The sequence below is a fragment of the Hippopotamus amphibius genome, chromosome 2 (assembly GCF_030028045.1).
Source record: "Hippopotamus amphibius kiboko isolate mHipAmp2 chromosome 2, mHipAmp2.hap2, whole genome shotgun sequence".
Lineage (NCBI taxonomy): Eukaryota > Metazoa > Chordata > Mammalia > Artiodactyla > Hippopotamidae > Hippopotamus > Hippopotamus amphibius.
The window spans coordinates 18,538,154-18,552,696 of NC_080187.1; the positions used below are offsets into that span (position 1 = coordinate 18,538,154).

The window sequence follows — 14,543 nt, forward strand, 5'->3', positions numbered from 1 at the left end:
GGGCAAAGAATCAAGGAGGAACTCATTTTGGAATCCTTCCTCAAGGGGATAAATTCTGAGCAGAGTTTTTAAGGAAGAAGAGGAATGGGATCCCAGGGAAGAGAAAGCAGGCTTCCTATTAATGATGCTTCTGCGCTTCATTGGACAGAGAAGAGGCTTTGAAGTCAAAGCCTGAATGCCTAATGGCCTTTGGCTGCAATCTGTCACCTCTCTGAACCTCTATTTCCTCAGTTGTAAAATATGGTTATAAAAATTGTAGTATTCCTAGTCCAAAACACTGTTGTGAGGATTCAGTGAGATTTACAATGTCTTGTGTTTGGCAAAGAATAGACGCTCAGGAAATGTGAATTTCCTTTCTACCCTGTCCATTTTTCAAGCACTTATACCGCCACATCTTAAAAATAAAACCAGGTTTTATAATAATGCTAGTAATAGTAAGAATTGAAATCTCTGGAGAAGCACAGGCACACATCATCTAAATTCTTACAATAACTTTTGTTGTTGTTGATAACAGCCTTATTTTATGCATAAGCAAGCAGAGGTTCCGAGAAACGAAGTAGCTTGTCCATGGCCACACCTAAGGCCTTAGCTAGCCCGTAAGTCATGTTTTGCATGAATTAGGAAATGGTGCTCCTCTGCTTGGATTCAGTCCCGTGGGCACAGTCATGGCATTGGAGCTGAGGCAGGATTCAGCCCCCACTTGTCACTGTTGTGCAGTACACAACTCATAACTGTACACAGAAGCTTTGGTCAAACGCATAGTTTTGATCAAACTGGAATTCAAACCCAGATCAGACAGACGTTCATACCACGTCCTTTTCATTGCTACCTGGGAGTTCATCTCTTCCTATTTCCTTCAAGATCCTGCTTCATCGTTTATCTCTTCTCTCTGCCTTATCTTCGTCTCTCCCCTTTCCTTCTCTTCTGGCTTTTCCTTCCTAGCTGATACAGTCAACCAAGTACCACTAGGATTGAAACCATAATTCATAATTTCACCCCCCCCCCCCCCCCCACCGGCCGCCGCCGCCATGCCTAGTTCCAAACCTGGCACTGATAGGCCTTCCACGTAAATGTTCAGAACTCTTGTAGTCATTACATTAGGCTTCCTGGTATCATAGCTAAGCCTTTACTGCCCTCCTTGCTGCCTTCAGCGCCTAGCAAGTTGCTTTGACCACAGTAATCATGCTTTGGCATGAAAGAACGAAAAGATTTTTCCCAAGAGCAATCATCTTAAGCAGGCACTAGAGGGCAGCAGAAGATCACACATGGCCTTTTGTTCACCTTCCCATTACCGGCCACAGCCCACCTTGTCTCAAGAGGCAGAAGTGAATGATACACTTCAATGCAGACTGCTCCCTGAACAGCAAGAGAAATATAAGTCAGGGGGAGGCGGGAGCTGAGCGTGCCTTCGTCTGCGGGAAGAACCACTTTTGGGCCCACTGATCTGCACTGGGATTCTTCACTCTGTCCCCTACTTAGTTTAGGGCAAATAATACAGCAGGACCACATGGCTATTCTTGTACTTTTTAAAAATATCAAAGTAATTCTACTTTTCAAACAAACAAAAGATATCAGCTGCTACTGGGCACTGTCCAGGGATCCCTCTCCCTGTGCCACAGAGAATATGACCTTCCTCAGAGATTTACCTGCTGTCACTTGAAACAAGTATTCTCTTGTAGGTTATACTACGTCACTCTAAGCCTCAGTTCCCTCCTCTGTAAAAGGGGGCAACAATTTTTACTTTGTAGGATGATGGCAAGGACTATATTAGATCATAGGCACTGCATCTCTCCTTTGATGCTCAGAGCAGCTCAGTAGGGACTTTGTATTCTCATTTTACAAATGAGAAAACTAAGGTTGGAGAAGTGAGGTGACTTGCCCAGAATTTAGAATCAGGTAGTCTGACTTAATAGCTTTGAACTTAAGCTTTAAATTCTACCCTTATCTACTGTGTTCCACCAGGCAAGGAGCAGGTAGTTTAAGGAGATTTCTGACAGCGTGGTTAAAGCATCAGCAGGTTACAAGGGACACGTTACAGATTCAGACGTGCACAAGAATGAATCATGCTGAGCTGAAGGCCAGGCTCTGGAGTAAATGACCTCTGATGGTGCTCCTGACACCCTAGAATTTATAAATTCTTCATTGGGTTCTGTTTCTCACTTAGCCCTGAAATCATCCAAGATTTAGGTACTAACATTGTTGACATTTTACAGATGAGACAGTGGAGCCTCAGGGAGATTAAATGACTTGTCCAAGGTCACCCAGCTGGAAGTGAAGAGCTGGAATTTAAACCCAAGCAAGTCCCTGCGCTATAGCTGCCCCTCTGCAATTGGGCATGTTACTTGTGTATTTAGGGTAGGAGCTGAAAATTAGGTTAGAGCAGGAGATCAGTTTTTCTAGGATTTGACAGCTCTGTAGACCTGTCCTCTTTTTAGAGTCTCCACTGTTAACTTCCCCTTGCATTCCTCAAACATGCACAGAACACACACACACACACACACACACACACACACACACACACACACACGCATATGCACTTTAATCGGAAACCACTCAAGAATACCCCACAGTTCCTGAGGGTGGGAGTTCATCTACCTGAACTGTATGTAGTTAGTTGGTTAATCTTAGCATGACCCCCAAGTAGGGGGCAGGCTTGAGTACTGCAGATAGGGTATCTAAAACGCACAAAGTGTATAGCTCAGGGTCTTATGATTAGGATAAGAATTGCAGGTTTTAGATGGGAAGTTAGTCTAGGTTTAACAGAGCTAACCCATAATGGCACTGTAGGCCTAAAAAGGTAATGAATTCTAGGTCATTAAAAGTGTCCCCAAAGTAGTCAAAGGATCATTTGGTGGTGAATGAAACATTAGATGGGGTTTCTGACCAGCTGACCTTTAAAATGCGTTTTACCCATGAGATCCCTTAGCCTATGGAAAGGGGTAGGGGAGCCCAAGGTTATTGTCTGGGGGTGGTAGGAACAGGGAAGGCCCAAGTGTTTGCATCAGGGATGACTTGTACAGCAGTAAGAATCAGTGCTGAAAATTTTTCGGAGAGAAATACGGACAATGAAAGGAGCAGTAGAACAACGTACAAAGAGCTAGACTAGTTATTAGCTATGTGGTCTTGGGCAAATTGCTTTACCTCTCTGAGTTGTTATTTGTACATTAATAAAGTAAGGTTAAGACTATCTGCATTTGGGGCTATGGTGATACGACTGAGATAGGGGATTTGAAGTCTGATAAGGGTTACAGGAATAGACAGGGTTAAAGGAAAGGATCAGATCACACATTCATCTGCTTATTCAGGTATTTACCTGCAAACTGTCTACAGGACATCAGACATTGAACTCTGTGCTGGGGATGCAAACGGTCATTGAAACTGGCCATAGTCCTTGCTCTTATGGAGCTCACAGTTTAGTTGGGGAGACAGATGTTAATTTTTTTTTTTAATTTATTTTTTGGGGGGTACACCAAGTTCAATCATCTGTTTTTATACACATATTCCCGTATTCCCTCCCTCCTTCGACTCCCCCCCCCACCTCGAGTCCCCCCCACCCTCCCCATCCCAGTCCTCTAAGGCATCTTCCATCCTCGAGTTGAACTCCCTTTGTTATATAACAACTTCCCACTGGCTATCTATTTTACAGTTCGTAGTATATATATGTCTGTGCTACTCTCTTGCTTCGTATCAGCTTCCCCTTCACCCCCCACCCCCCCCAAACCTCGAGTCCTCCAGTCCATTCTCTGCACCTGCGTCCTTGTTCTTGTCACTGAGTTCATCAGTACCATTTTTAGATTCCGTATATGTGAGTTAGCATACAATATTTGTCTTTCTCTTTCTGACTTACTTCACTCTGTATGACAGACTCTAGGTCTATCCACCTCATGACATATAGCTCCATCCCATCCCTTTTTATAGCTGAGTAATATTCCATTGTATATATATGCCACATCTTCTTTATCCATTCACTTGTTGATGGGCATTTCGGTTGCTTCCATGTCCTGGCTATTGTAAATAGTGCTACAGTGAACATTATGGTACAAGTTTCTTTTGGGATTATGGTTTTCTCTGGGTATATGCCCAGTAGTGGGATTACTGGATCATATGATAGTTCTATTTGTAGTTTTTTAAGGAACCTCCAAATTGTTTTCCATAGTGGCTGTACCAACTTACATTGCCACCAACAGTGCAGGAGAGTTCCCTTTTCTCCACACCCTCTCCAACATTTGTTGTTTCCAGATTTAGTGATGATGGCCATTCTGATCGGTGTGAGGTGATCCCTCATTGTGGCTTTGACTTGCATTTCTCTGATGATTAGTGATGTTGAGCATCTTTTCATGTGTTTGTTGGCCATGAGACAGATGTTAATTTAACATTAACTGAAATTTAAAATGTGATAAGCACGGTGATGATGATGCTGTGAATGGCTCAGTTGATAGTGCAAACTGGGAACGATCAAAATGTAGGTTGCGAACATACACGTTTGAAAATATGTATGTGAGTTGTTTGCCACACTCCTTTTAACACATTTACTGTCTAATCTTTCTCTGGCCCTAGATAAAAATCTTAGCAAGCCACATCTAATCTAGTATCACTTTTATGGAACAGACAGTGCTATAGACATTTTAAGTTGATAACATGCTTTCACATCAGGAATTAGGATGTCTAGTCCAAGATTTTAATCAGATCTCTAAATCTGACAAGTCAAATCTCCTCTCCCTCCTCAGTGTGGGTGTTAGGAGGTGGGGCAAGGTTGGCCTTCATTCTGTTTCTCTCCCTTGCTCCTCTTCTTCCTCTCCCTCCACAGTCAAAGCAGGAGGGAGGACTGATAAGGATTAGGAAGGTCATACTTGTCCTGGTACCCTTTGTATCTGGCTCTGTGTTCTCGGGTCCTGGCAAATTGTTAAAACCGACCCTTTCTCTTGGGGCAGGTTTCAGGGGCTTTTCAGTGGTTCTTGTGGCCAGGGGCTCCTCCCAAGATGTGGGATAATGCAGCATCTCTTTGGCTGGCTGCTGCTGATCCCCCTCCACCCTCTGTTTCTCTGGCTGTCCATCTCATGGAGACTCTCACTGTGAGGACCCCTCAGCCTCTGTTGTAGTTCCTCCTGGGTAAGACTCAAACCAGATCCAGGCCAGCTCTTTCACTTATGTGACCCACATCTGCTCCAGGGGAAATACTCAAGCAGTTTTCCCACTGGCAACTTCTGGGATTTGGGGCTAATCCCCATGCAGCCCCTTCTGTGCTGCTTCCATAGGCCACTAGAACTTTTGCAGGTGGGGTATGACCCTAGACCACTATCCTCCCTATTGCTGAGAACATGTAGCAATTTCTCCAAGAGGCACTCTTTTGAGGACCCCTTATCACAAAACTTTGGATTAGAAGGTAACGTGCTCTACATGACCCACCTGGGGTGCTGGGGACTCTGAACATTAGGTAATAGCTGTCTCCAAAGTAAATCTCCCCTAAATCCTTCCTGTCTACTCTCTGACCTCGTTTTACTTTCTGATTCTGGCTGAGGTTTCTAGAGTTATGAAACTAGTTAGGATTCATCTCCTTTGTAAATTCTGCATATAGGGGCCTGGCTTTGGGATTTCACTTCTATTCTGTCTTGGTGACTCAATAGAAATTTTAATTTTAACATCTTATTGCAGCAATAGCACAGCAATAATTAACTGCAGCAACACCACTGATAAGCACTAGTATTGATTGAGTGCTAAACCTTTGCCAGGCACCTTATTTCATCTCTACAAGCCGTCTTTCAGGTTGATACTGATATTTACAAAGGGCACACTGATGATGCTGGGTTTCGACTGTCAGGCTGAGAAGTTCAGATTGCCCAGCTCAGAGTGCAGTCCTTGCCGATGCCATTTCAGCTGGCTACTTTCCCTTTGTTAAGGGTATTTCTGTGGGTCCTTGAGTCAGGCTTCAGAGCAGTTGCTTTCCTCCAACAGGAGACAGTAACTCCGCCTAACAAATGATCCCATTTCAGCAATTCCTGGGAGGCCATTGCTGTAATAAAGGCCATTCTTTATGATATAAAAGTCTCACCCTCTTTCCCCCACCCTTAACGTTTCTAATTTAAGCCCTCTGGTCCCTGTGGAGCCTTTAAATGCTTCAAGTGCAAGCCTATTGCCAAAGCAAGCCTGCCTGACTCAGGAGGCAGCGCCCTGCGCTGTTGCCGAATATTGAACAAACATTCACGCGGCTTTGGCTCTCCCAGAAGCCCTTAGTCTGATGCCTTTGTTTTGTTTTCTGGATGAGGGCAAGCGGTGCCATCACCTCCTGCCGAAAAGCCCTGGCTGCCCTCCCAACAAGGAGTTGTCACTTCAACTGAGGCTTTTTTTTTTTTTTCTTGGTGGCAACAAAATAATACCCAGCAGGAATTTGGGAGGAGAAAAAAGAGAGTTCAGTTGGCAGGTTCTCAAATGAATGGGATGTAGTGTCACTGGAACTGAATTGGGCTTGAAACCAGACGTGATCCTATTTTGGAAGCATTGTTCAGAGGGATGGGAAATGTGAACAGAGGATAAGTCTCTTCAAAAATGCTCTTTATCCTTGGCCTGTTAAAGACAGCCTGTTTTAACTGAACTCTCCCATCTCCTCAATGGCAAGGGCCTATGTGAGAACCTAGAGGAGGTCAGAGCAACTGGCAAATTGATCAGCTATTCATCTGTTAACCTTTCAATTGAGAGAGCTAATTTCACTTTGAGAAGAGCTTGCCACTTGATTACAAGCCATCAATTAATTGTCAGTCCTGAAATTCACAAATCTCAGCTCTTAGACTCATCAATGCTTTGATGAGATAGCACAGTGATCAGGGTATATAAATATACATGTGTTCAAATATGATATTGAAAATCCTATTGAAAGCCTATCGTACTCCAGATAATATGTTAAAATGGATATGGAAATCAGCAGAACTAACACTGTCTCTGCCCTTGTGGATCTTATAGTCTGAAGACATTAACAGGTGATACATAGAACAGGATGCCGTGAGGATCTTTAGTATGAAACCCTAACAGAGACTGGAGGCATGGGGATGGAGTTCGGGGAAGGCATTTCTGAGAAACTGGCCCCTGAACTAAGAAATCTAAGGGTGAGCTGGAGTGAGAGCCAGGGGCGGAGGGCGGGATGGGGAAAGCATTTTGTGCAAAGAGAAGAGCATGTGCCAAGATGAGAGAGAAAGGACAGGGTGTAGGCAAGAAACACAAAGGCCAGGGTAGCTGAAAGTGGGAAAATTGGGAGGAACAGGATGGCAGATCAGACTGGAGAGGCAGACAGGTGGTCTAGATCCCACGTTACCTGTGTGCCATGGTAAGGATTTTGGCTTTTCTCCTAAGAGCAGTGAAGTGCCATGGAAGAGTTTTGAGCAGGAGAAGGACATAGAGTTTGCCTTTTGAAAAGATAACTTTAGCCACAGAGTGAGGTTGGATCAGAAGCAATTAGCTTTCGCAATTGTAGTGTCTACAGAGGAATAATTAATGGAATGGCTAATGGTCTTCCGTGTTGTAACTCTCCTCCAGATCATAGTTTAGGCATGACACAATCTTTACAAAAAGAATCGTTTTTAATAAATGTGCACGGGACTTAGAGGTAAATCCCTTTTTCCATTCAGGTCTCAGGTTCCTCACTTATTGAGCGATGGGGTTGGACCAGATGATACCCAGGTGCCTTCCTTTTGCAAAACAAGGTTTTTAATTCAGCTTGAATTCTATACTGCTCCTGGAATGCAGTTTTTAGCCTGAACTATGGGCTTTTTTTTTTTATAAATTTATTTATTTATTTATTTATTTATTGGCCGTGTTGGGTCTTCGTTGCTGCATGTGGACTTTTTCTAGTTGCAGCAAGCTGGGGCTCCTCATTGTTGTGGCTTCTCTTGTTGCGGAGCATAGGCTCTAGGTGTGTGGCTTCAGTAGTTGTGGCACATTGGCTCAATAGTTGTGGCATGCGGGCTTAGTTGCTCTGAGGCATGTGGGATCTGCCTGGAGCAAGGATCGAACCCGTGTCCCTTGCATTGGCAGGCGGATTCTTAACCACTGCTCCATCTAGGAAGCCCTGGACTATGGGCTTTTAACCCCATTTTTTTAATGGATAGATCGGAAAAAAAAAGTCTTACTGGACAAAAGCAGACCAGCAAAGATCAATAGCTTGTTTTTTTTGTTAGATAGTTAGATCTTTAACCCAATGTCTATGAATGTCTGTTTGATCAAGGGGATTCTTACTCCCAGTATCATTTTACATATTTTTCACAATTAAATTATGGCAAGGTGCTGTGCAGGGCAGGGCATCTGTGTTCTAAAATATGAGATAACAGTAGTTTAGTTTAAGTGATGAATTGGTTAACAGAAGGCTGGGCTCATGTGCTGAAAGGATCACTAACTTATGTGATCTTGGAAAGTCATTTTCCTCCTTTGGGACACAATTTGCTCTCATTTAAAATGGAAGGATTTTCCAGATTAGACTGCTCAAAGGTATGTTTTTTCAATAGTTTCAAAAGATATTTTGTGGAGAAAAGATGCCCCACTCTATTTTTTCTCTTTGGTGGTTAGTAATCCAAGTGTACTGATGGTCTATTGATTCCAAAGTTTTTCCTTTAATCCGTCATACTGCCACATTCCTATGTAGCCTCTCCCTGCGGCTCAGTTTCCTCATCTATAACAAGGGCTACAGAGCAGAAGTTTCCAAATGTTTTCTGTAAAGCGTCAGATAGTAAATATTCTAGGCTTTGTGGGCCATAGAGTCTTCATTGCAACTACTCAGTTCTGCCATTGTAGCCAAACAATATATAAATAAGTGAGGGTGACTGTTCCAATAAAACTTTATTTACAAAAAACAAAACAAAACAGGCAGAGGGCTGGATTTGACCCGTGGACCATAGTTTAGTGAACTCTGGGTCAGAGTGTGGGCTAACTGCTCCCTAATGTCCTCCCAGCTCTGACTTTCCCTGACCTTCTCTCCTGAAGATTTATTCTCTCCCAAGCTGAAAGTTACGCTTCTCCAAAACTTATCACTCTGGCCTGAACTTTCAAAGGTCATCATCTTCTTCTGACGTGTCTGTGTATAAGACTGTCTCCATCTCCCCAGCTGCTGAGATGCCTTCTTCTCAGCTTTGTTTTGTTTATCTTAGTAACTACTCTTCTTTAATCCCTCTGAAGAATTGGTTAGCTGGAAATCGCCTTGTCTTCTTCCCCCAGAGCCTTTGATCTGGTGCTCATAAGCATTTGCTGACAACCAGACAGAAAAGGTGGAGCCCAGATCCCAAGCCCGAGGGCCCAGAGAGTAATGAATGAAGACTGCATTTATTTGTATTTCTAATTGGCAAGCCCATTTCCAGATCAGCTGCATGTCACTGCAAGCCGAGAGCAAAAGCAGGAGACAACCTTCTTTCTCCCAGGCCTCCGTGCCCTGGGCCTGTGTTTTACACTGAGGCAGGAGCTTACCCTGACTTCACCAGGCTTGGACAAAGCTTCCATCTGGACCAAGCTTTGTCCCTTAGTGCAGGGCCACCTAGTTTTGCCACTCAGATATACATTGCACAACTTTGAGGATACCATTTACGTCGTCTGTGATTTAAATGGAACCGTCTGAGTTCTACAAATCACTTTGCTTCTTCAAACTTTGAGCCCTTTCTACTTATGAAATCTTACATGAAGCCCAGTCTATAAAAGAGATACTAGTGGAACAGCTCTATTTGAAATTGAGATGCAGTTTTAAAGTCCTGCCTGCCCAGTCTCTCTTGCCTTCTTCAAGCAGCTGCTGAGATGGTTGTTGGGATCTCTAGAATTACTCCGACGAATTTTTGAGCCTCTAGACTAGATCATAAATGTTATTCTAACCATTCACAGTTATATAATCTCTCTCTTTGATAAAGTCTCAAGTATTGATATATCTCTAGCACCATGCTGGGCACTGAATACTGGGGGGACAGGAGTGGGAGACACGGCCCCTGGTCTCCATGAACTGATTTTATGGTTGGAGAGGGCAACAGAAAATGGGACGAGAAAATAAATTTAACAAGGTGAGGTCTTACAAGCAGAAATACTCATCAGAGAAGGGCTGGGGCAAGAAGGAAGGAATTCCTAAAGAGGGTCACATTGGAATGGAGCACTGATGGGTGATACAGATTTGGAGAGGCAGAGGGGAGAAGTAGGGCAGGGTGAGCAAAGGCACAGAGGTGTGAAATGCCATTTGTAGGGATAAAGAGGGACAGCACAGAATGGGGCATGCGACATTCGTGCACATGACAGCACACTGAGGAAAAGAAATTTGAATAAGGGAACAGACGAGCATGGAAAGAAAGGGGAAATAATGCCTTTTCCAGACAGGACCATCTCCTTCTGTCTCATTTACCAGTCATAACTGTTTCAATTGTTATTGTTAACCACACATTACAGAATTAATCACTATAGGCTCTTGGACATTCAGAGACTTTCCCAAGGCAGTAGAGCTATTCTCTAGCAGAATTGAAATTTAAACTGAAATTGACTCGACTCCAAAGTTTTGTCTTTCTTTCCCCCTTTACATGGAACTTCATGGAAAATATAGGATTGAGGCAGGTTTTTAAAAGAAAGGTAGAATTTATACAAACTGGCAGTAGACGAAGGAATTTGTTACTGGGGAAAATGTGCTTGAATATTTACATCTTGCAAGGTCCTTGAAGAATCCTCTAGTCCAACCTACTGACTTTAAATATAAAAAAAGTGAGGCCCAAAGAAAACAAAGGGTTATTTAATATAAATCATAGAACAGGACACCATTCTGGTCTCTGAGCCTTCTGGTCAGTGCTCTTTGCAAAGCATCATGAAGGAACCAATATATTATCTTTTTTCCCTTTCCAGTGGATAACCACCTCCTTAGCACATCTTGGTGGCTTCAAGAGTCTGACCTTTTGAACAATGCTGAACTTATATCTCTTTCTCCAGAGACCACAGAGTTGGGCAGCAAGAAGGAGCTCAAGTCCATGCCCTTCATCACCTACCTCTCAGGACTGCTGACGGCCCAGATGCTGTCTGATGACCAGCTCATCTCAGGTGTGGAGATCCGCTGTGAGGAGAAAGGCCGCTGTCCGTCTACCTGCCACCTTTGCCGCCGACCGGGCAAGGAGCAGCTGAGCCCCACACCAGTGCTGCTGGAAATCAGCCGTGTGGTACCACTTTACACTCTCATCCAGGACAATGGCACCAAAGAGGTGAGCTCCCCGACAGCCACCACAGAGTCAAATCTAAGAACCATCCATCCTTACTCCCGCCCTCTTGGGCCCTTGTCTGCAGGGATCGTCACCATCAGCATGGTGAGGGCTAGCGTTTATTGACCCCTTACCATGTTGTAAGCATGTGTATAGTTTGGTAACACTAGCTGCCGTAACTGACAAATTCTCAAATCTCAGTAGCTTAGTACAATTAAGGTTATTTCTTGTTTGTGCAGAGTCCAGAATAGATGTTTTTGATTGATGGGTGGCTTTACTCTGAGAGGTGGTCCAGGGTCCTAGCCTGTTCCATCTTGTGCTCCATTAATCTGAAGCTTCCACGGCTGCTGTGGAAGAAGAAAGAACCTGAAAGATTGCACATGAGAAGTTTAAATGGGCCACGCCTGAAAATGGCAAATTATCATTTCAGCTCCTATTCTGCTGGCTAGAATTCAGCCATTGGGCACACCTGTCTACAAATGAAGACAGGGAAATATATTTTGTCAGTTTGCGTAGGAAAAGAAGACATGGGTTTAGTGAAAACCTAGCAGCCTCTGCCTCAGTACTATACTTGGATTATCTCATTTAATTTACCCTCCAGATCTATGATTTACTTACAAACATAAATATTGAGTTGATTCATGTGGGACTTCTGACATTTGACCATTTTTATTTATAAAAATGCCAATTCCATATGGTTCATCCTTTTCTCATGCCCATTTTACAAGTGAGGAAACATAAAATGTTGAGTGACTTGCTGCACATTGGTCTGCTCCAGAGCCTACACGCTTAATTGTGAAATCACATCTCCTCTTTTTCCTCTTTATGTCTCTGACTTTCAATTATAGCATGTCAGGACTTGAGAGGACTGTATGAATGATTTGGTTTGTGGAACTTTTTTTCCAAATGCAGCTCTCAGGAATCCCAATCCCTAAAGCCAGGAATAGTGATGCCACTCCTTCAGTAAGGGAGAAGATAGATAAAGCATCTCTACTTGGTCCCAAGTCTTCCCTCTGCAGCAATTTCCAGACAGCCCTGGGCCTCCGAAGAAGACAATCTGGTAGAGCACTGACCAAGTCTAATAGGATGCTTTGGATTATGTGCCCCTCCCAAAGCATCCTGTTGGGCTGAGTAAGTGCCACTGCATGGTGAGTGGTCAGGTAGGGCTTCATAGAGGACAGAGAGGGGATGAGAATAGGAAAGTGAGGAGAGTATCAGACACACAATCTGAGGCAGAAAAGACCATGGTCTGTACAAAGACCCATGAAATTTCCCATGACTAAGACTAAGAGATGGAGAGAGAGCAGAGATGAGGCCAGGAGGGTCGGAAAGAACCTGATTGTTTAGGCTATTGTGAGCGAGGTCCTGGAGTTTGGACCGTGTCTGTAGGGCAGCGACATGCCGAAGATACATGGTCAGCAGGAGACTGATAGGATTAGATCTGTGTGGCAGAAGGAGCCCTCTGAAAACAACCCAAATGACCATCAGTGGGAGAACAGTTAAAGTGGAATATGCATACGATAGAACGCTGCACTACAGCCAAAATGAATGAACTGTAGTGACGCTTAATATGAGATGGATGAACATAATGCCCAATGAAGAGAAGAAATCCCAAAGATATATTTTATATAGCATGATACCCTTCCCTCTATTTTAAGTTAAAACAGACACACACACATACACACACACACACACACACATCAAATATACTACCTTTTAAGAATAAATACAGACGCAATAGACAATTTAAAAAAAGAATCAAGGAAACGATGAATGTAGGATTTAGGATGATGGTAATCTTGAGTCAAGGGAGGCAGGATGATGGCATGAGGGAACATTCGTTACATTATGGTAGTCAAGTTTCTAGCTGATGGTTTGGGTGCTGGATTTGTGGGGGTTTATGAAAGTGCTGAAACTAGCTAACTAGCTAACACTAACTGGATGAAAACATAAAGCCTAACCATGCACGATGCAGCAACGAACTTGAGTCATGGGCCAGGCACCTCTCATCATCTAACTCTGTGCCTCAGAGGTACACAGACCAACAGCAGAAAAGCCAAAAAAGCCCAGTGCATATATATCTCCACACCTCTGGTTTCAGGGTGAGAGTCAACTGTGGAAACATAAGAGCAGAAGCAGGGAGACCCCTGAGGAGGCTGTTGAAGCTTCCAGTTAATACCGAGGGTCATCTGACCAGTGTCATGTCAGTGAGGACAAAAAAGGCAGCACATCAGTAGCTGTGTAGGGCTGAGCTACAGGGTTTGGTGAAAGAGGCTATGAATATCCTTGTCGACTGCTCTTTCTGGGCCACACTCTCCTCATCTTTGAGGTGGTTCGATACTAGTTAAGTCACAGGACTTTTATGATGTGTTCTTGGCACGTGTGGTGGCAAGAAGAGCGCTGGTTCCTTTCCTGTTTGCTTAGGAGACAGGTTCCCCATGTCTGGATGCTATGCCAGCTTTCCTCAGCATCATCAAAACATCCAGATCTAGACATCAGTCTTCCTCTTAGATAGAGGCCCAGGAGGTGAAAGTGGTCACTAGATGTCACTGTTCTCCTTGCAGGACATCTGCTGCTTTTGAAGCACGTGTCTTTCCTTCATTAATTCAGTATTTTTGAGCACCTACTATTTGCCATGTACAGTGTCACACCCTGAGAAGGGAAGAGTAGGACAGATCGGCACAGATGGGCACAAATGGGCATGGTCTTCATCTTCATGGAGTTTACAGACTTGTGGAGAAGACAGATATTATTGAAACACTCACACGAAATATGGGAGAACAAACTGTGCTGAGTACAAGAGAAAGCCAGGACTGTGGATTAAAATATGGTGACTGAGGGCTTTGTGGGGTCAGGGAGGACTTCTTTAGGGAAAAGACATTGGAATTAGTTCTTGGGCATCAGGTGCATAAAGTGAAAGTGGACTGGGTTTGGGCAGAAGAAGAGGAGGAGCCTGAGAGCATTTGGGTTGAAGGCCCAGCTCCTGCAGGGGCCTGAAGGATGTGCAAATGAGGCTCATTTCCCTGAGGCCCAGAGGGGGAGCTCCCTGGGCCACACCAAGGAGAGGCAGCAGCCAGGCTAGGCAGAGCTCTGAAGGCTCTGGTGGTGAAGAGTCTGGCCCCTGATGGTGGTAAGCATAGAGGCATTAGAGCAGACAGGTAGGCTCTGTCTTCTCAGCTCCAAGCTCCTCTCCTCTTAGTCATCCCTGCAAGGGGATGTTAGAGCTGCTTGACTAATTTCTTTTTTCTCGCTCCCCAACCCCCAATGACAGGTCTATTTAGAGTTTCATAGTAGCTTAGGGGCTTCGGTGCATGAGGCCTTTTCAGGGGAGCCAGACTGTGGTAGGAGTGGGTAGGA

At 44.1% G+C, this 14,543-nt stretch overlaps 1 protein-coding gene across 4 annotated transcripts in view; it reads left to right on the forward strand.

Moving 5' to 3' along the window:
- ASTN2 (astrotactin 2) overlaps positions 1-14,543 on the forward strand; it is an 887,719-nt gene that overhangs the window by 684,501 nt on the left and 188,675 nt on the right. For all 4 annotated transcript variants that reach the window (XM_057724291.1, XM_057724290.1, XM_057724292.1 and 1 more), the window contains one exon: positions 10,924-11,189. In XM_057724291.1, coding sequence (XP_057580274.1) covers positions 10,924-11,189 — 266 coding nt within the window. The remainder of the gene's footprint in view (positions 1-10,923; positions 11,190-14,543) is intronic.